Source organism: Leptopilina heterotoma, unplaced genomic scaffold (genome assembly GCF_015476425.1).
Source record: "Leptopilina heterotoma isolate Lh14 unplaced genomic scaffold, ASM1547642v1 Lhet_209, whole genome shotgun sequence".
In the NCBI taxonomy this organism is placed as follows: Eukaryota; Metazoa; Arthropoda; class Insecta; order Hymenoptera; family Figitidae; genus Leptopilina; species Leptopilina heterotoma.
The window spans coordinates 1,010,678-1,031,826 of NW_025110924.1; the positions used below are offsets into that span (position 1 = coordinate 1,010,678).

General features: G+C 23.2%; 1 protein-coding gene across 9 annotated transcripts in view; it reads left to right on the plus strand.

Annotated features, from left to right (window-relative positions):
* The window catches only part of LOC122501311 (calmodulin-binding transcription activator 2), a 156,902-nt gene that overhangs the window by 59,835 nt on the left and 75,918 nt on the right, over positions 1-21,149 (plus strand). For 6 of the 9 annotated variants that reach the window (XM_043610661.1, XM_043610660.1, XM_043610657.1 and 3 more), the window contains exon 4: positions 17,668-17,759. In XM_043610661.1, the coding sequence (XP_043466596.1) occupies positions 17,668-17,759 (92 nt within the window). Of the gene's footprint in view, positions 1-3,589; positions 4,801-17,667; positions 17,760-21,149 lie in introns of those variants that run through there. The other 3 variants (XM_043610664.1, XM_043610666.1, XM_043610665.1) reach the window with 1 other exon arrangement.

Here is a 21,149-nt window from a genome sequence, read left to right on the forward strand (position 1 = left end):
GGATTAGTCGGAAAATTATACAAAATATTGTCAATTTTGTTTCTATCTATTTTTATTTATTCAGTTTATTGGACTAGTTTTATTTTCAATAGTAGAAGTTTGTGTTAGTCGGACAATTTTTTAAATTCTACTCATTTTTTTTTGTTTAAAAAAATTGTTCTAAAATTTTTAGTAGTTCAATTTAATTTTAGTCAGGCAATTACTTTAATATAAATTAGTTAAAAAGAACAAATTTTTAGTTAAATCTTGACTGACTTTTTTGTTATATCAGTTATTAAAAATGTCTGACTAATACTCAATTATACTACTGAAAAGAAATCTAGAATCTGAAAACTAATCTAATTAAGGAGAAATTGTAAATGTCTGACTAAAGCTCAATTTTACCACTGAAAATATACTTCTTTTATCAGTGGTATGAATTGAGCTTTAGTTGTCTAACTATAAAAAGTCTGACTATAATTTTTCATACTACTGAATTTAGAATAATAATTAAAACAATAATTTTTACTATTAAATTAGTTATTTTAAATCAATTAAAATTTTTAGGGGATAATATAATTATAATCAATACTATAATACCAATAATTATTGTAAATATACATAATTCCGGTTGTTTTACTAATGTCTGACTATAATTTTTTATACTACTAAATTTAACTGAAAATAAGTATCTAGACGAATAGAACTGACAAAGTTGCTTCAAATTATTTAAATTATCGTCCTACTAAAACTTAACTGCACTACTGAAAAGAAATGCAGAAAAATAAAACTAATATAATTATAGTACAAATTGAAATAATTGTCTGACTAAAACTCAAATTCACTACTGAAAATAAATGTGGTTGCTCAAAATTGATATAACTATTAGAAACTTAATAAAATGTCTGATTAATACCCAATTATACTACTGAAATATTATGTAGAAACTTAAAACTGCTGTAATAAGCAGAAATTTCGATTGTCTGACTAAAACTCAAATATACTACTCAAAATAAATGTAGTTGCTCAAAATTGATATAATTAGTAAAAGCTTGATGAAATGTCTGTCTAAAACTCAACTATACTACTGAAATAAAATGTAAAAACTTAAAACTGATGTAATTGGCAAAAATTATCATTGTCTGACTAAAGCTCAATTGTACTACTGAAAATATAAATGCAGACGTTTCACTAAAGTCTGACTATAATTTTGCATACTGCTAAATTTGAAGTAATATTTAAATCAATAATTGACTTTCTACTATTAATTTATATATTCTGGTAAATTTAAATTTAGAGAGTATAAATTAAATTATAATCCATGTCACTGTTAATTTAAATAAGTATCAAATTGCAACTAACTGTTATCAAAAATTTTGTTCAAATAAAAAATTGATCCAAATTTTTTCTCATCAGTTTATATTTTTTCTCATCACTTTAGTATTAATTTGATACATTTTTATAAATAAATAATCATTATTTTTTTTACACAAATTAATATATTCAAAAATTTGAAATTCAATAACAAGAATATTATTATAAAACATGAAGATATCGATCACTCCGAGTCTTCGACTCGGAGTTATCGCTTTCTTCATGTTTTATAATTAAAACTTGCTGCTTTGTTACTGTAACTTCATCAAAAATTATTTTCATCATTACGATTATTCATTTCTAGAATTTTCAACTAAAAATCTTTAATTTTTTTAAAAATTCTTTGTAAATTTTCAAATTCTTTTGTTTACAGTTTAATTTTAGTTTTTAATATTTTTTTTAAATCAACATAAGTTTTTTTTTTAATTTCTAATTAAATTCATTTACTGTCTTAATTTGAATCAGTTAAAAATCATGGTTCTAACTGACAATCAGTGACTAACTTTTTGCTTCTGAGTCAGTTAAAAGTATCACCAATCAAAATTAGTGATTTTCAGTAAAAAATAACTGAAAAATTAGTTAAACTTGACTAATTGAATCGTTAAAAAAAATTTCCTGAAACATTAGTTATTTTTAACTGACAATCAGTTATTTTTATCTATTTGTCAGTAGAAATATTACTATTTGAATTAGTGTTTGACTTTTTGCTTCTAAATTCGTTATTTTTAACTTAATTCATATTTAGAGGGTAAAAGTGAAATTTCCCAAAATTTAAAATCAAAATTATTAGAAGTTCATCTACTTCTGAAAATTGTAAACCCAAGTCTCTTTTAAAAGAATTCAGGTTCAGAATTCCAGGTTGCGTGGAAAACCTGAAATTAATTGACATTACAGTTTTTCTAAGAATATATATTTTTTTCGACATTCTTTGTCTCATTTTGATATTCTTAAAAAAGCTGTGATATTAAAAAAAAAAATTTTAATTCCACCTCGTAAATTCTTAAAGTTTACAAAAATCCCCCCCCCCCCCTATATGTCAATTCTAATTTTTAAAAACACGCAGTAAAATTTTCCTCTTTCTCCCCCCTCTTCATATTTCTCTTTCTCCTTAATAAATATTCACAAAAGTGTCGAAAAGTCAATTTTTTTTTCTCTTTTCAAATTGTAATAAATTGACTTATCCATCCGTTAATCTTTTCGTCTTTCAAAAAAAAAAAAAGGACCTAGATCACGTGTTTCTGTATAAGGAAGTTGAATGGTAGAGGGTAGGTAGTATATCCCCCCTCACTCTCCCCATCTCACAAGTAAGAAGAAGAAGAAGGAGAGACAGAGAGAGAGAGAGAGAGAAAGATGAAATACTCGTGTGTGCATGTGCAGACAGTCTCTTTGAACGAGGGGAGGGGGGTGGTGGTGGTTCAGGTGCGAAGAGCGTATGGGTAAAGGAGAGAGAGAGAGAGAGGGGGGGAGGGGATGATGTCTATAGGCTGCAAGTGGAATATGGTTCGGCAAGTTCGAGGCGGTTGGATGGTTGAGAGGCTTATATTGCTGCTCCACGCTCTTCTCTATGCCAGAGGCCAAACACAGACAGAGAGAAATTCACTGTCACTACACGAAAATCCTTGACAGACAGAGACAGAAATTTTCGAGGAAGTGAGTCGAGGAGACGGAAACCGGAACACAAACGTTCTGCTGAGGAGAGAGAGGAGGGGGATTTGTCCTCTCCTTCTCTCTCTCTCTCTCTCTTCTTCTTCTTTCTCTGTTTCCTTCTCTCTCTCTCTCTCTCTCTCTCTCTCTCTTTCTGTTTTCCTCTCTTTCTTTCTCTCTCTCTTTCTGTTTTACTCGCTCTCTTTCTCTCTCTCTCTTTCTGTTTTACTCTCTCTCTCTTTCTCCTGTAGAGAGAGACTGATCTTTCTCTCTTTCTTTTTCCTTCTCTCTCTTCTGTAAAGCGAGAGAAGGCTTTTTCTCTCTCTTTTGTAGAGAGAGAAGACGCTCTTCGTTAGAAAGAGAGAAAAAGAAGGAGAGAGAAAGAGAGAGGGGAAAAGGGAGAGAGAGAGAGTGAAGAAAAGGGAGAAAGAGAGAGAGAAGGAAAATGAGAGAGAGAAAGAGAAGAAGAGAGAGTTGGGCTGTGGCTGTAGCAGGATTGGTTGGCGCTGGGGGTTGCCAGTGGGGCATCCAGGGTGGGGCGAGGGGCAAAAGGGGGCACTTGGTCGAAAGCAGGAGGGCAAATGGGGGTTCGAACTCGCGGGTTGGCTCACTCTGCGGCTCCCGCCGCTCGGGAGCACACACGCGGGGCCAAAATAACTCTAATTCGAACTATTTTAATATAAGAATATAAACATTTGTAAATATCACCTCAAAAAACCAACAAAAAAAAACTACACTCTCTTTCAACAAAAAAAAACACTTCTACTTTCACTTCTCCATTTAAAACAAAATAAAAAACTCCAAAACAAAAAGAAAAAAGTCATCTATTTTTCTCAAAAAAAAAAAAAAAATACTTTCGTCGAGGAGACGAAGATTTTTCAATTTTTTTTTCTCTCCATCAATGCTGTTATAATCACTATTTGTAAACGTGTGACCCTTACATTATTTTGTCCTCCGCGTGGGACGGGTTCAGTGTTGTAACTTAGATTATAAGATAATACAACATTTAAGAAAGAAAGCATAAAAAAAATAGTGAGAGGAATAAAAAAAAACAGCAAACATTAATTTTTCTTGGATAAATGGAAGAAATAAGAAGAAGGAATAATTTAACAAAAAAAGGCTGTGCAACATTGTCCTGGGGATGTCCTGCCGTTTTGCAGAATTTCCTAAATACACTGCAAACAACGAATCCGACCAAGTTGAACGCCTATGATACGTTCTCCTGACAGATAAATAAAAAAGGATTTCGATCCTCTAAAGAAAGAGAAAAAAAGAGAGAGAGAAGAATTTCAAATTTCGCTCAAAAAAAAAAAATTGTTGCTTTTCTTGTCGCGCACGTGCCGGGGAAAGAGACTTTTAAAATACGAATTTCACTCGCGAGAACACTTTTGAAAAAAAAGAAATTATTAATTAAGATGTAATTTTGTGCCTCGTTAAACCAAACAAAAAAAAAACATGGATCTCGTGTATTAGGGTATAAGTATAAGTGCGAATTTTAGTGCCAGAGAAAAAGAGAGAGAGAAAAGGAGATAATGAATCATCGCTTTTTAGAATTTTTAAATAATAAAATAAATATAATAGAGTTTGAATAATATTTTCGAGAACAATTGTCCAGATTATTTGGGGGAAGAAATACGAAGAAAAAGATAAATTTGCTATTTGTTGATAATTATTCGGAAGAATTTTTTTTTCTTGTTTTTTTTCGGGGGGTAATTTGTGAAGTGAAAAGGATGGCGGGCTACAATCACGCGAATCCCCAGCGTGTCGTCTACCACGCGACCTACCCGACGCCTCTTGCCCCAAGTGAGTCTTCCTCACGCTATATTAAATATATATATGTATAGAGTTAGATATATATAATATTCTTTGTCATATATGTGCTTTTTAGATGTATTTTCTTTTGTCGATGACGCTACAAAAAAATATGTACGTCGTTTGCTTTGTCATATGACGTCGATGAAGGCTTTTCTTATATACCTTGTAGAAAAGTGTGCAGGGTCACGATTGACTTTTTCTTTTAAATATAAACTGTGATTTTTATTCTTAGTTTCAATATTATTTCGCTTGGCGCTTATTTTAGGAGTAAATTTGCAATTGCTTCTTGAAAAAAAAATTTTTCTTTTGAATAATTATATTTTTTACTCAAACTAAATTAATTGGTAATTATTATTTATTGTGAGTAAATATTAATTTCAAATATTAAGTAAGTGTTAATATCAAATATTAAATAAATATTAATATCAAATATTGAATACACTGAAAAAAAATTAATTTGATTCAAATAACCGATTAATTGACTATTATCAATTAAATATTTAATTGAGTCAATTAATATTTATTGGAGTCAATTAAATGGTTCAATTCATATTTGCTTCAAATACTGAAATTATTGGTTCAAATATGAATTGAACCATTTAATTGACTCCAATAAATATTATTTGATTCAAGTAAATATTTAATTGCTAATAGACAATTAATCGGTTATTTGAATCAAATAAATTTTTTTTTCAGTGTAAATATTAAGATAAATGTTAAATATTAACTAAATATTGATATTATATATTATCTAAATATTAGTATTAAATATCAAGTAAATATCAATATTAAATATTCACTAGACATGAATATTAAATATTGACTAAATATCAATATTGAATATTAACTAAATATTAATAAAAAATTAATTAATTATTAATATTAAATATCATTTGAATATTAACATTAAATAGTAATTGAATATTAAAGTTGAATATTACTTAAATGTTAATAGTAAGAATTAATTCAGAGTTACCACAGGTCAGGGAATTGAGGAAAAAGTCAGGGAAAAGTCAGGGATTTTTATTAAAAGTACTGGAAAAAATTTAATTTTTATAAATTATAAGAAAATTCTGAATTTTGTAGTCTTTTTTGTTTTCCTCATAAACTATGAAATTGCCAAGAATTATAATACAAAACCTTCAATTTTTCCTATTTCAAGAAAAATAATTTCTTTTTAAATAACTTAATTAAATATTAAATATTCTTGAAGAACTATCATAAAATTATCATTTATAAATTATTTAATGAATAATTCTACTTAAAAATTTCAAAATTAATTAGATTTCAAAAGAGTTGCAATTTACAATTTTCATAAATTGATGAACTTCAAAAGGTTTCAATTTGAAATTTTAAGAACAAAACTGATTCTTTTTCGCATAAATTCAATTATGTTAAAAATTTTTTTTTTAAATTCCTGTCAAAATTTCAATTATCTTTATAAATAATAAATTTAATTATTTTCAAAAAATTTAATAAAATTCTTGACAAAATTTCAATTATTTTCTAAAAAATTTTAGTGAAATTCTTTGTGTAACAATTCAATTTTTTTCAAAATAATTTTAATAAAATTCTTCGCAGAAATTCAATTATGTTTAAAAAATTTACAAAAACTCTCGTCAAAATTTCAATTCTCCGAAAAAAATTCTTCTCCGAAATTTAATTATTTTCAAAAAAAATTTAATAAAATTCTTCTTGGCAAAATTTCAATTATTTTCAAAAATTTTTGCTCATTTAAATTATATTTTTAATATCTATTTTAATATAATTTTCCAAATGAATCCAATTATTTAAGCAAAATTTTAATAATAGTTTTACAGGAATTCAATTACTTCATCAATTTTTTTTATAAATTTCTTCGAACCAATTCAATTATTTTTAAATTTCTAATGAAGTTTCTCGAAAGAATTCAAATATATTCAGAGAATTGAAAAAATTTGTAAACAGTTCTGAGAAATTCAATTATTTCGAAAAATTGAAATAAAATTCTTTTAAAAATTCCATTATTTAAAAAGATGTTGCCAAAATCCTTTACAAGATAATAAAATTGCAATTTTAATAAAATTTTCCTGTAGAATTAAATTATTTTTAATACAATTCTTCTTAAGAATACAATTATTTGAAGAAAAGTGGAATAAAGTTCTTCATAAAAAATCAATTATTTTCATAAATAATGAAATTTTTCTCGAGAATTCAATTATTTTAAAAGATTTTGATAAAATGCTTTATATAAATTAATTTGAAAAATTATAATAAAATTGATCGTAGAATACAATTATTTTCGTAAAATATAACATTCTTCCTAGGAATACAATTATTGGCAAAAATGTTTGTAAAAATCTTTGAAAACGATTCAATTATTTTCGTAAAAAATAAAATTCTTCGTAGAAAATCAATTATTTAAGAAATTTTAATAAAATTCTTCCCAAAAAATCAATTCTTTTCAAAAATAAACATTTTCAAAGGAATTCAATTATAAAAAATTTTTTGTTTTAAACTCTTTGTCAGATTTCAATTATTTTAAATTTTTTGATGAAATTTCTCGATGGAATTTAATTAATTTTAAAAAGTTTTTAAGAATTCTGAGAAATTCAAATATTTTAGAAAGAGAAAGATTTATTTTGGAAACGAATATTTGCTTTTTGTTATGAGCGCTTTTTAATTATTTTGTATTATTTTATTACAAAATAATTGAAAACGAATATATATTAGAAGCGAATATTTATACGAATTAAATATTTAATGAAATAAAATATTTATTGGAACAAAATTATAATTTGATGGCTTTAAATGTTTATTTCGTAAAAAGAAATATTTATTTGAACAAAATATTTATTTAAACTAAATATTTAGTTTATTTTTTTTACCAAAAATTGAAAAGAAATATTTAAACTAAATATTTATTTGTACGAAATATTGATTAAAACTACATAAGCATTTGTCTGAAGAGAATATTTATTGAAGCGAAATATTTATTGAAACCAAATAAACGTTTATTTGAAGAGAATATGTTTTTGAACCAAATATTTATTGAAATCGAATAAATATTTAGTGTAACCAAAGAAATAATTATTTTAAACAATATATTTATTGGAACGATATATTTATTGAAACCAAATAAATAATTATTTGAAGAAAATATTTATTGGAACGAAATAATTATTGAAACCAAATAAATGTTTATTTGAACTAAACACATTTCGCAAAGCAAATAAATGTTTATTTGAATTAAACATATTTCGCAAAGCAAATAAATGTTCAAACAAAATACTTATTTCAACCAAGTATTTATTGAAAACAAGTAATTATTTATTTGACCGAATTTATAATTTGTAATCAAATATTTATTTCATTGAAATATTTATCAGCTTCAAATAAATATTTATAATTGGAATATTTATTGCCTCCAAAAAAAATATATTTATTTGAAATATTTACTGCGCAACCAAATTAATATTAAAATAATAAATAATATTTAAATATTTATATATTATTATATATATATTATCCTTATTAATAAAATCAGATGTCTGTCTGTACATTGCTTAAAACTTCAAAATGTTAACATGATTAGTTATTATGGACATCAGAGATTCCAAAAATGTTCTTAAAAAATTTAATGTATGTATGTATGTATTATGTATACATACGTATGTATGTTTGTCTGTCACAAAAACTTTGTACCCCAATCACACAAAAACATGTGAATCGATTTAAGTCCAACTTGGTAGGTTATTAGGTATTGACCCAAGGAAGGTTTATAAATTTACAGATTTAAAAAATATTAATTAGAACGGGAGATATTCAATTTTTTCAAAAAATTCAAAAAATCGAAAATTTCAAAATTTTTTATTTTTCATGGATTGCTTTTGAAGTTTATATACTTGAGTATTATATGTTATTTAGTCACATTATAGCATAACTTTGCAAAAAATAAAGTCCTATAACTAATATGTAAGTATAAAAATGTTTTCAAAAAATCGAAAATTTCAAAATTTTACATTTTTTTATGGATTGCTTTTAAACTTTCTATATTTGAGTATTACATGTTATTTGGTCACATTTTAGCATAATTTTTCAAAAAATACTATTCTACAACTAAGATGTAAATATAAAAATATTTTCAAAAACTTGAAAAATGGAAAATTTCCAAATTTCACAATTTTTAATGGATAGCTTTTAAACTTTCTAAAAATGAATATTATATGTTATTTAGTCAGATTTTATCATAATTTTGCAAAAAATACTATCCTACAAGAAATATAAAAAAATTTTCAATATATCAAAAAATCGATACTAATTACTATATGAAGTATAATTCAGTAGTATTTTTGGAGTCTCTGATTAATATTTTGATGTCAAAATAGTGCAATTCAAAATTATTTATCAAATCAATCTAATATTTTCAAGAAGTTCAGAAATATTGAAAATGGAAATTTTTTATGATTAAAATGATTTCGCAGGATGTCAAGAATTGTAAGTCACCTGTGATACAATACAAGCATATTATGCCACTAGGCAAAAACTTACATGTTAAAACGTTTTTTCATTTTAACTCTAGATTTAACTTTAAGAGATGTTTTGAGCAATGTAAAGACAAAAGTTAACACGGTGTCTATTTTTGTTTAACAAAATTCCCTGCTTTGTCCAAACTTTTCACGGTTTATCTCTTTTTTGTCAAATTTAAATTTACTTGATTTTATCCATAAATAAATCTACAAATGGCTATAAAAATTTACTTATTTTATGAAAATACTGTTTCTTAAGTTCATATAAATATAGATTGTATTACTTGCTGTCGTACAGTTTTCTGTTTATACTAATACATTTAACTGGGTATCTACCAAACGGGAAAAACTGTAAAAAGCTGGGAATATGCCGAACCGGGAATTTTCCTATCAAATTAAGAAAAAGTTTCATTATATTAATTCGCTTTTAAAAAATTGCTTTTTACTTCAATTTTTATTGATGTATAATATTTATGAAAACAGACCCGAGTCAAAATTTAAGCCCTACTTTCAGCCTAAAATTTAGGTCTTATGTTAGGTTTTAGCAGTCGTAACGTAGGGTCTACTTGCGATACAATTAGTTCCAATTAGACTCTACTATAACTCCAAAAACTGTATGGAAAATTTAATTTTTTTAATACATTAATTAAAGTACTACAAATTGATAAATATTGTTCTCTGCATTTGAATTGGTTAAAATAACTAATTTGATAACAAAAAGTCAATCACTGATTCAAATAGTAATATTTTCCTACTAAAATAGCTATAATGGTAACTAATTATTATTTTTTTCCGGTCAAATTAAATTCCCTAGCTATTTCCTGATTTTCCAGATTGGTAGAAACTTAAATGTATTGGTAGAAACTAAAACCCGTCGAAGACGGGTACGACAGCTAGTTATATATATTATATTATATAATATATATATATAATTATATATAATATATTATATATATAATATAATATATATAATATTATTATATATATATATATATATATATATTTAATATATATAATATTATTATATATATATATTATATATATTATATATATATTATTATATATAATTATTATATATATATAATAATATAATAATTATATTATATTATATTATATTATATTATATTATTATATATATTATATTATATATATTATTATATTATTTATATATTTATATTTAATTATTTTATTAACTCTATTAGATCTTAAATAAATGTTTCGTTAAAAATAATTATTTTTTACTCCTTAATTTCGAATTTTGATAAAAAAAAATATAAATTCAGTGCTTACAAAATTAATTATTTTTACAAGACATTTTTTTCTGCGTTTTTTTTGTCAAGTTTATAACTAAAAACAGACGTTAAAATAAATAAAGAAAACTTTTGGTGATTTTTTTGTTGTCGTAAAAGCCGCACAGATGGAGATTAAAAAAAAAATTGGCCCACTGTTTATGAATTATTAAAATGAAGATGCTTCTCATTCTTGAATTCAGTAGTGTTTTGATTCTGATGCTTATACTCTCATTTAATCTAATTTGCATGTTTCATGAACCGTTCAGTAATCATGTTATTTCTCATTATCTTTTGTCTGTTTTTCGTTTCTGTAAACTCACGCTAAAACAACAATGTTTCTCAAGTAGGTTTTAAAATTTTTTTTTATTTTCAATTTTGTTTTTTTACACGTTTTATGAAACTCATCATTTCATTGTTCTTCATTTTGATTATTTTTTTTAAGTATTTTTTGTTTCATTTTTTTATTATCTGAATTATAGCTCAAATTTTATAAATTAAAATAATAATAATATTAATATTATAATAATAATAATAATAATATAATTATTATGAATTTGCTTTTTTAATTTTTTTAAATTTATTAATTTATATTTTTTATGTTGAATATTTTTTATTATTGTTATTTATTTAATTACTCGCGCAATTTGTTTCAATTCACACGTTCTACCTTTTGTTTTATTTTTAAATTTCATTCAAACTGACAATTTTAATTCACTTGTAAATTTTCATTATTGAATTTAAATTTATAATAACCGATAATAACCCGTGGAACATTTATCTACGCTAATATTTTATGTTGAAATGGATTACATTCAGTACTTTCACTGTGTGTATATAAAATCAAATTTAATATTTATTTGTAATAATGGCTAAATTGCGATTCAAGAAACAATTATGTTAAATTTCATCAATAATCCTTTATAAGTTCGTGGTTGGAAAATTTAATTTCCAATTTGCAATTTAATATTATCACTTCTTTTTTTAACTTTTCATTCAAACACAATTATATTGGACTTTATCATTCTCTTTAAATAATACATTTTCTTATTCCACTTATTTTAATTTAATTTAATTTTCATTTCGCTTTATTTTAGTTAATATATCATTCGAATTTTGAAGAATAAAATTATTTTTGGAGAGAATCGTACAAATTTAATAAAATTTAAATAAATTCAAAAATTTTTTAAATTAAATTAAATAAACATTAGATAAAATTTCTTAAAATAAATTTGGATTATAAATATTTTTTTTATTTTTACCAAAAAAAAAGTTTTTTGTATAATTTGCACAAGATTATAAAATATAAATGAATAAATTATTGTACAGAAAACTTTAATTTGAATAATAAATAAAATTTGTTTATTTGAACGTTAAAAACTTTATAATCATATAAAGTCCAATTTTCGGAAAATTAAAAAATAACAATAGAATTTCTATAGAATTACAAAAATTAAATTATAATTTATATTGAGGGAAAAAATTAACTGTTTTTGTAAATTTTGATATTTTAATATAAAAAGAAAACTTTAAAGGCGCGTTCATTTCTATATATATATTTTTTTTTTTTGCTTAGAAAAGATTGTCCCTAAAGTTCAAAGAAAGATGTAAGTTGTTTTAAGTAAGCGAAGTGCTGACGGCTCGATAGAAAATTCTCCTTCCATTCTACCAAAGTTCGAAACAATGCTTTTGACCGAACATCTCGTTTCTCCTCTCTCCTTTCAAAGTTCACACGATTGAAAAGAAAAGATTTTTGCCCGTCAGCTTGTATATACAAACTGTGTACACATTTCACTGATAAGAAAAGAGGGAAAAAAAGTTTTCGAAAGAAAATTTCCACAATATCAATCTACTTTATGGTGGTTGAATCTGTTCACAGTTGCAATTGTTGTGATTTATTTTCAAATATTCTCGTAGAAATGTCAAATTTTTTCTTTAAGTTAAAAAATGTTTATTTTTATCAGCACGTGTCTTTTTAGTTGACGCATATTTTTTTATAAATAAACAAATAAAATTATTTAAAATATTTGTGTCGAATAAAAATAAAATAAATCGTCGAATAAAATAAATAATCGACGAAGTAAATTGAAAATTAACACAATTAATGAAATTGGAAAATGTTTTTTAATTATAACATTTTTAAAAAATTTTTTCATTTAAATAAAATAAGTACAGAAAAAAAGGTCAGTAAAGTTTACAACGTTTATAATTTATTTTTCTATTCATTGAATTTTATTTTATTTTTTATTATGTCGTATACAAGTAAAATTATCAAAATATTTTTTACACAGAAAACAGTAAAATTTTTCTGTTTAAAATAGTTCCGAAAAATTTTCTTTAAAATTTGTAAGCGAAAAATATTTAAAAATTTACTTAGAAAAATATTCAAATAAAATAATTCGAGACGAAAGTTAAATAAAGCTAAAAACTGTTTTTTGTAGTTTTTTATTAAGTAAATTATTTCTTAAAAGGAATTTCTAAAATACTATGTGGAAATTTTTTTACCCTACCAAAATTTAATTAAATTTGAAAAAGAGAGGAGAAGAAATTTTTTAACTCTACTTTTGCATAAAATTATTTTCTTTTTCCACGGAAAAAAAGAAAACAAAAATATTTTTAACTGTTCAAGTACTAAATTATAAATTTGAAATAATAAATAAATATAAATAAATTCTTTTGAATGTTTTAATAAAGAAATAAATAATAATATAAATTTGTCTATTAAAATTTTTTATTACATGATTTATAACATTTTTAATTATTTTTTTATTTTGATAAAATAACATCAGAAAAAAATAACGACGGTGAAGGTTATAAAATTTAAATTATCGATAAAAGGAAAAAAAAAATTTCTACAAGGAAAGCAATAAATGTTTCTCTTCAAAATAGTTGATCGGAATTTTTTTTTTTTTACAAATTTTCTAAGTGAAAATATTTGAAAATATTACTTTGAAAAATAATTTTTCAATCGTTGCTTATAAACGTTGAGAATTTTACTTAAATAGAAAAAAAATTGTAAACAAATATACGAAAATTAAAGTTGGAAATTATTTTCAACTATTTAAATAAATAAATAAAATAAACTATAATAAAGTCAATTTAACTACTTACGTTTTTTAAATTTTAATTACTTGATTCGTAACATTTTTAATTATTTTCTTGTTATTTAAATAAAATGATTAGAGACAAATATTGAGTAGAGTTAAAACAATTTTTTAATAGTTTTCTTTTCAATTTATCTTAAAAGGAATTTTTAAAATACAATGTAAATTTTTTTTTTATCAAAATTTATCTAAATTTGGAAAAAAGTGAAGATAAAACATTTTTATTTCTTCTTTTGCATAAAATTATTTCTTTTTCCTAGAAAAAAAGGAAACAAAATTATTTTTTGTTTATAAACGTGTAGATTTTACTAAAGTCAAATAAAGTTGAAAATTATTTTTAACTGTTTAAATAAATAAAATAAATAAAATAAATAATAATGATCTACTTCTGTTATACATTTTAATTACAGAATTCATTTTATTAAATAAACATAAATTTATTTTATTTATTTTTATTATATTTCTTAATATTTTCTTGTTATTGACATAAAATAATTCGAGACAAATAAATTACGAATAAAGTTGAAAACTATTTTTTAATATTTTTTTTTTATTAAATAAACTCAAAAAGAATTTCTAAAGCACTACGTAGAAAATTTTCTTCTACCAAAATTTTAAAAAATTTGGAAAAAAGTGAGGAGAACAAATTTTTATTTTTTATTTTGCATTAAAAACTTATTTCTTTTTTCCAAGAAAATAAAAAAAAAACTTGAAAAATATTGTTTCAATCGGGTTTTTATCTAAGTTGTGGAAAAAATTTGAAAACAAATACATGAAATAGAGTTGAAAATTATTTTTAATTTTTTAAATAAATAAATAAAATAAGTAATAGTCACCATAATTTATAAATAATAAAGTAAATTTATGTTATATAGATAAATTTTAGTTTCATAATTTATAGCATTTTTAACTATTTTCTTGTGATTTAAATAAAATAATTCTGTATAATAAAGTAATGAAAACAAATTTAATTTTAGCAAACTTTATTAAATAAACTCAAAAAGAAATGTTAAAATACGATGTAAAAATTTTTTTTCCACAAAAATTTAATAAAATTTGAAGAGGAAAAAATTTTTATCTCTTTTTTTGAATAAAATTATTTCCTTTTTTCAAAAAAAAAAAAAAAGAGAGAGAGAGAGAGAGAGGGAGAAAAGGAAGAGAACATATCGATTGGCACACGATGTAGCGATTCACGCGCTTCATTTTTTAAAGTAGCAGTTGAGAAAGAAAATGTTTTCCGCGAAACGATTGTTGGAATGAGGCATTTTTTGGGGTGAATCTTATTTTCGTATATTTTAAAGTGCGCAAGCAGGAAGATTTTAGCCAGTTATACAAAAGACACAATCGAGAGAAGTAATATTATATTTGCGCGCAATTTAACCTATCCGCGTATACTTTTTGCTCACATCCGTTTAGATTCCCTTAAATGTGTGTATATTGTGTGTATATGCACGAGAAAACAAGGCTGACCCAGATTGTATTGGTAGACCGATTGTTAAAATTTATCCAATTGCCAGGCAAGTACTTTGTATGTAACAGGGTCACATAACGCGATCTTAGCAGTCCATTTCGATAGTTTGTTAAAGTTTACTGCGCCGGTATTCGAAACTACGTTCCGTTTTATATTCCTATTCATCATTCCACGCTCACGTGGCTCTTATTAATCTTATAAATCACCCTTTTCTTTATATCCACATTTCTCTATATACATAATCATGCCGCAAAGTCATTAGCGAAACTTTTGTTCAATTTGCGAAGTAAAGAAGAAAAAAGAAAGAAGAAGAAAATGTTTTTGTGAAGACAGTTCGGAATATTCAAAAGGGATTTTAATTTAGTAAGACTTATGAGCGTCAATGCTTTTATGTCAGTGTTGAAAAAGATTTTCTCTAGGGATGAATTTTTAAAACTATTTTTTATTAATTACACTATTTTTTATATCATTAATTAAATTATTTCCTAATATTATTAATTACTTTTTTTACGATTTGATACTTTTTGGATACTTTTGTTAGATTATAATGACACTAAAAACTACTTTTTTATTTTTTTTATTTAGAATTTACTTTAAATTCGCTAATAATTGAAATAAAAAAATTATTCTCAAGAATTCAATTATTTTCAAAAATTTTAACAAAATTCTTGTCAAAATGTGAATTATTTTCATACATTTTCCTCAATTCAATGATTTTTAATATTTATTATTTTAATATCAATTATTTACAAATTTTTTTTATAAATTTCTTCGCGATAATTCAATTATTTTTATAAATAATAAAATTTTTACAGGAATTCAATTATTTTCATAAATATTAAAATTTTTACAGAGATTCAATTATTTTCATAAATAATAAAATTTTTACAGGAATTCAATTATTTTCATAAATATTAAAATTTTTACAGAGATTCAATTATTTTCATAAATAATAAAATTTTTACAGACAATCAATTATTTTTAAGGGTAATAAAATTCTTCCCTAAAATTCAATTATTTTTAATGTCCAGGTACTATTTTAATCAAATTGCCCAAAAAATTCAATTATTTAAAAAAATTTTTTAATAAATTTCTGTCCAAGCATTCAATTATTTTCATAAATAATCACAGTTATTTACAGGAATTCAAATATTCTGAAAAATTTTAATAGAATTCGTTGCAAGAATTCAATTATTGTCATAAACGATGAAATTCTTCGCAGGATTTCAATTATTTTTAATAAAATTTTTAATGAATTCCTGGAAATATGCAATTATTCTTAACAATTGTATTTTAAATTTTTTTAATGAATTCAACTATTTTTTTAAATTTGTTGATAAAATTCTTTACGAGAATTCAATTTTTAAAAGTAATTTATTACTAAATCAGTTATTATTTTTGTTTTTAAATAATTGAATTTTCAAAAAATTTTTTAACAAAACTTGATTTAAAAATGAATTTTAGATAAAATCGTAGATAATAATTTAATATTATAGAAGCGTTATAATGTGAATTTTTAAAATTAAATTTCAAAAGATATTTAACTTACCTGTCTCTAAAAATTTTATTTGTTGTTAAAGTAAATAATATTTGAATATTTATTGCATAAAAAAATAATTTTTTTGTCAAATTTAATATTGAATTAAATTTTAAATAGTAAAGAATTTTATTTTTTAAATTTTTTTAAAATTTAGTTGTATTTTTGAAGAATTTCAAAGTTAAGAAATACAAATTTTTTTATGAAAATAATTGAATTTTCGTAGAATTTTCTAATAAAAATGTGTTTCAAAATGAATTCCAGTTAAATTTTTCGTTATTTAAATATTAGAAGCGTTATCTTATGAATTTTTTTATAAATAATTAATTTTCAAAATATTTTTAAATTAAAATCTTTGGAAATTTTTATTGTTGTAATTTGTAAAACTAATAATTTTTTTAATTTTTATTTCAAAAAATTGTTATTTTATTATTTTTGTAAACAATAATTAAAGTTTTGAATAATTTTATTCAACAATTTTGACAAAAAATGATTGAATTTTGGAAGAATTACAGTTGTAATTTTTATAGAAATTTAGTTAAATTAAAAAAAAAACGTTTCACATTGAAATCATTCAAAAAATTTCTTTATTCCTAGGAAAAGATAAATAAGTTATCAGGAAAGGAGAAAAAACTAAATATTTTTTATGAAAATTAGGAAAAAGTTAGAGAAATAAAATACAGAATTACATTTTTCTGATTTTTGTGAATCGTCTAAAATGAGTTTTTTTTTAAACGTCAAATTTAATATTTTCCATAACTACTTTTTTCAGTTTAAAAACTACTTTTTGCAACTTTTTTAAAACTAATTATCGAGTGCAAAGCTTTTAATTAATATTTTTTGCATTAATTCCAAATTTTTTCAGTAATTAATTTAGTTTTTATTATTAATTAGTGAGAAAAAAAATTAATTTGTAATTAATTTTCTTCGTTGGTTAAATTTTCAGATGGGGATCCAATTAAGCTTCCGGAAAATTTGGAGACTTTACCGCGAGCTGAGCATTTTCCGACACAGAGGCATCGATGGAATACAAACGAGGTTAGTTTTTTTTTAAAATTATTTGAATATAATTATTCAAATGATTAATTTATAATTTCTTTTGATAATTTTCCTCTTTGATTTAAACAAATATTAACTGTTATAATTTTTACACTAAATTTGACCGCACATGTTAAATAAATATTTACTGTAGGTAATAATTTTTGCAGTAAATTCTACCACAATTTGAATAAATGTTTACTGTAAAATTGTTTACAGGAAAATTTTTATTATAATTTAAATAAAGTTAACTGTAAAATTGTTTATAGTAAAATTTCACCTCAATTTAAATAAATATTTACTGTAATAAAAAAATATTTTTTACCAAAAAAATTTACTACTTATTAATTTTACAGTAAAATTTTACTTTAATAATTTTAGAGTAAAGTTTACTGTAATAATTTTAGAGTAAACTTTACTGTAATAATTTTATAAAGAAAGAAAAATTTTAACCTTTAACGAAAGATTAATTTGTCAATTAATTAATTTGTTAATTTGTCATTCTTCCATTTTCTTTTATTTTTTTTTCAATTTTTGACACTGAGCAGAAAAATTAAAATAATTCAAGTTTTTTCACTAGCAATAAAAAATCAAAATACTCCCAAACTTTTAACTATAATTAACAATGACTTTTACTACTGATCCTAAAATTCAGAAAATTGTAATTATTCTGTTCTTAAAAACAGTATTTTACAATTTTTCGGTGTATATATTTTATTTTATAAAAATATTTTCTGAATATTTTCTTTTTTTATATTTGTCTGACTAGAGAACGCTTTCACTACTGAAAGAAATATTTTCAATTTCTAATGAAAAATATATATTTTTGTAAAATAATAATGTAAGGAGAAATTTTACTCAGGTTTAGATGTTTAAAGAAATATAATTCAAGTACAAGTGGTAAAAGCTAGTTTTAGTTAGACAAAGATCTTAAGTTTTCTAATTTTAAAAAAAAGTTTATGGTTTTTAAAGTCAGTCGCGGAATTATTAAAATACATTTTTTATTATAATTATTATTAACTATTAATTTATTGTTATTTATTAAAATTATAATATTTCTAATATAATTATCATTCCTTTGACATTTGTCTGACTATTCACCGCTATTACTACTGAAATAAATACTTTTTAAATTTCTTTACAAATTCCAAAAGTTTAAAAAATTATTTAAAACTTTTTTTTTCGTCTGGTGATTGTTAATAAAATTTATAGCTGTACATTTTCAAAGGTGATTTAAATTATAGAGTTTATTTGAATAGCGTCATGTTCAAAGCGTGCGGAAAATAATTATCACCAGATCAATAAATTGAGAATGTTACTAAAGGAAACAGTAAAAGTCGGGGAGAATCAAGTCAGCTTAAATTAACACTTGCATTTGAACGAAGGTAAATTAAATTTTATTACATTTACTATACAAAAACGGCAATTTATTTATTAGCTGCTTTTATAATTATAGTATATAATTAATTAAGTGAGCGTCAAGAAAATATATTATACTCTAATACTGTGGGTTTATTTTATTTATTTTTTATTATCTTTTCGCTTTTTTTTAATTAGTAGTTTTTGGAAGGACAATGCGATAAAGATTTTTATTGCCAGGATTAAATTTATTGAAATGAAGTAATTCAACTCTTTAGTTTGACATAAATTTTCTCTTGCTTTTTTACAACTTTTTCTATTTTCGAAATTTTCGATTTTTATCTCTTTTTCCTATTTTCGAATTTTTCGAATTTTATCTCTTTTTACAATTTTAGAATTTTTCTTCAACATTATTTTATTTTAGAATTTTAGAGTTTTTCTAAGTTTAGAATTTTGATATTTATGTCTGACTGAAACTATGTTTTACTACTACTAATGTAAATTCACAGAATTGAAATTAGATAGTTTAAATTTACACAGTTCATAAATATTTCTTTCTCAATAAAATCAAATATTGTAAGTTTCGTAATTTTAAAATTAATAGTAAGTAGAAGTTTCAGTCAGGGTTAGGCGTTTAGAAAAATATATTTCAAGTACAAGTGGTAAAAGCTGTTTTTAGTCAGACAAAGATCTTAAGTTTTTAAAATTCTAATATGGAAAAAAAATTGTTTGTTGTAAAGTCAGTCGGAATTAATATAACGTTTTATAAAAAAAAATACAAAAATGTAAATGATTTATAGGAAAAATTGTTAAAATCAGGCAGAAGAGTCAAAATTGACTTTAAATTAGTGGTAAAAGCAGGTATCGTCCAGACAGACTAGATAAAATTTTTCAACAACCTAAGTAATAGTGAAAAAATCTCTATTTAAGCTGAAAACGAATTCAATTCATATAATTACAGTTTTAGCGTAAAAAAGGTAATTTTTTTAGCGAAAAAAATTTAACTTTCTCCTAATTTTAACTTGAGTCCAGTAAAAGACTATTTTCGTCGACGAAATCAACAGTTAAGTATCGTAAGTAAGATCTTATTTAGCAAAAAGGCAATTTCATTCAGGCAATGAGATACCTGATTGTAATTCCAATGTCAGTAGTAGACGTGAGTTTTGGTCAGACGAGAATGTTTTGAAATCGTGTAATTCTAGTTGTAGACAGTTGCGGAAGTGAGATTTAGTTTCACTCAATAAATTTTTTTTTTTTTTTTTAATTTTAATGTCAGTATAGTGAAAGTAATTTACAGACAGTTTTTTACAACTTGTGATACTTTAAGTAGTAAACCTTATGATTAGTCAGACGAAAATATTCTTTTACAATTTCAGGTATAAAATAACCAGAAATTAAATTTACACGGAGAGACCCACATTCGTAAAAATTACTAAAAATGGTTGCAATGACCGGAAATAAGGGGACTTTTAGCATAATGTGCTACAGAATTAGATAAATTTACAAAAGAAATAGATAAATTTGCTACATTGAAATAGCAAGTTTTAATATTTTGTGTAAGAGTTGTAAATGTAGCAAAAATTGATTATAGTTTTCTCTAATTTAATTAGACAAAATCTGACAAATGAAAACATTTTCCACTAAAACCTACGATCCACTGTAGTAATTTTTGGTGAGCAAGTGTGGCTAGCGAGTGCAGTCATATGGCGCCTGCATTTCTATTGGTTGCTAACTTCGTCAATCTCCGTAAATGAGCCGACGCCATCCGATCATTGACAGTGACTATGTTTCGCGTATGTAAAATAAATTTGGATATTATCTACAATAATTAAATATAAAGTGAAACGTAGGTCGTTCGGTATCTCAGAAATTGACCATTATAAATTAATAAACTTTGCATTTATTCCTGTCCCAAGAACTATGTCTTATAGTAAGTTGTTAAAAGTAAATTGCTTTCTCGTAAGTGCTGTAAATTTTCATCATTCAATATATAAGGAAACAAAGATGTATACTTTCAGTGAAATTCGTTGT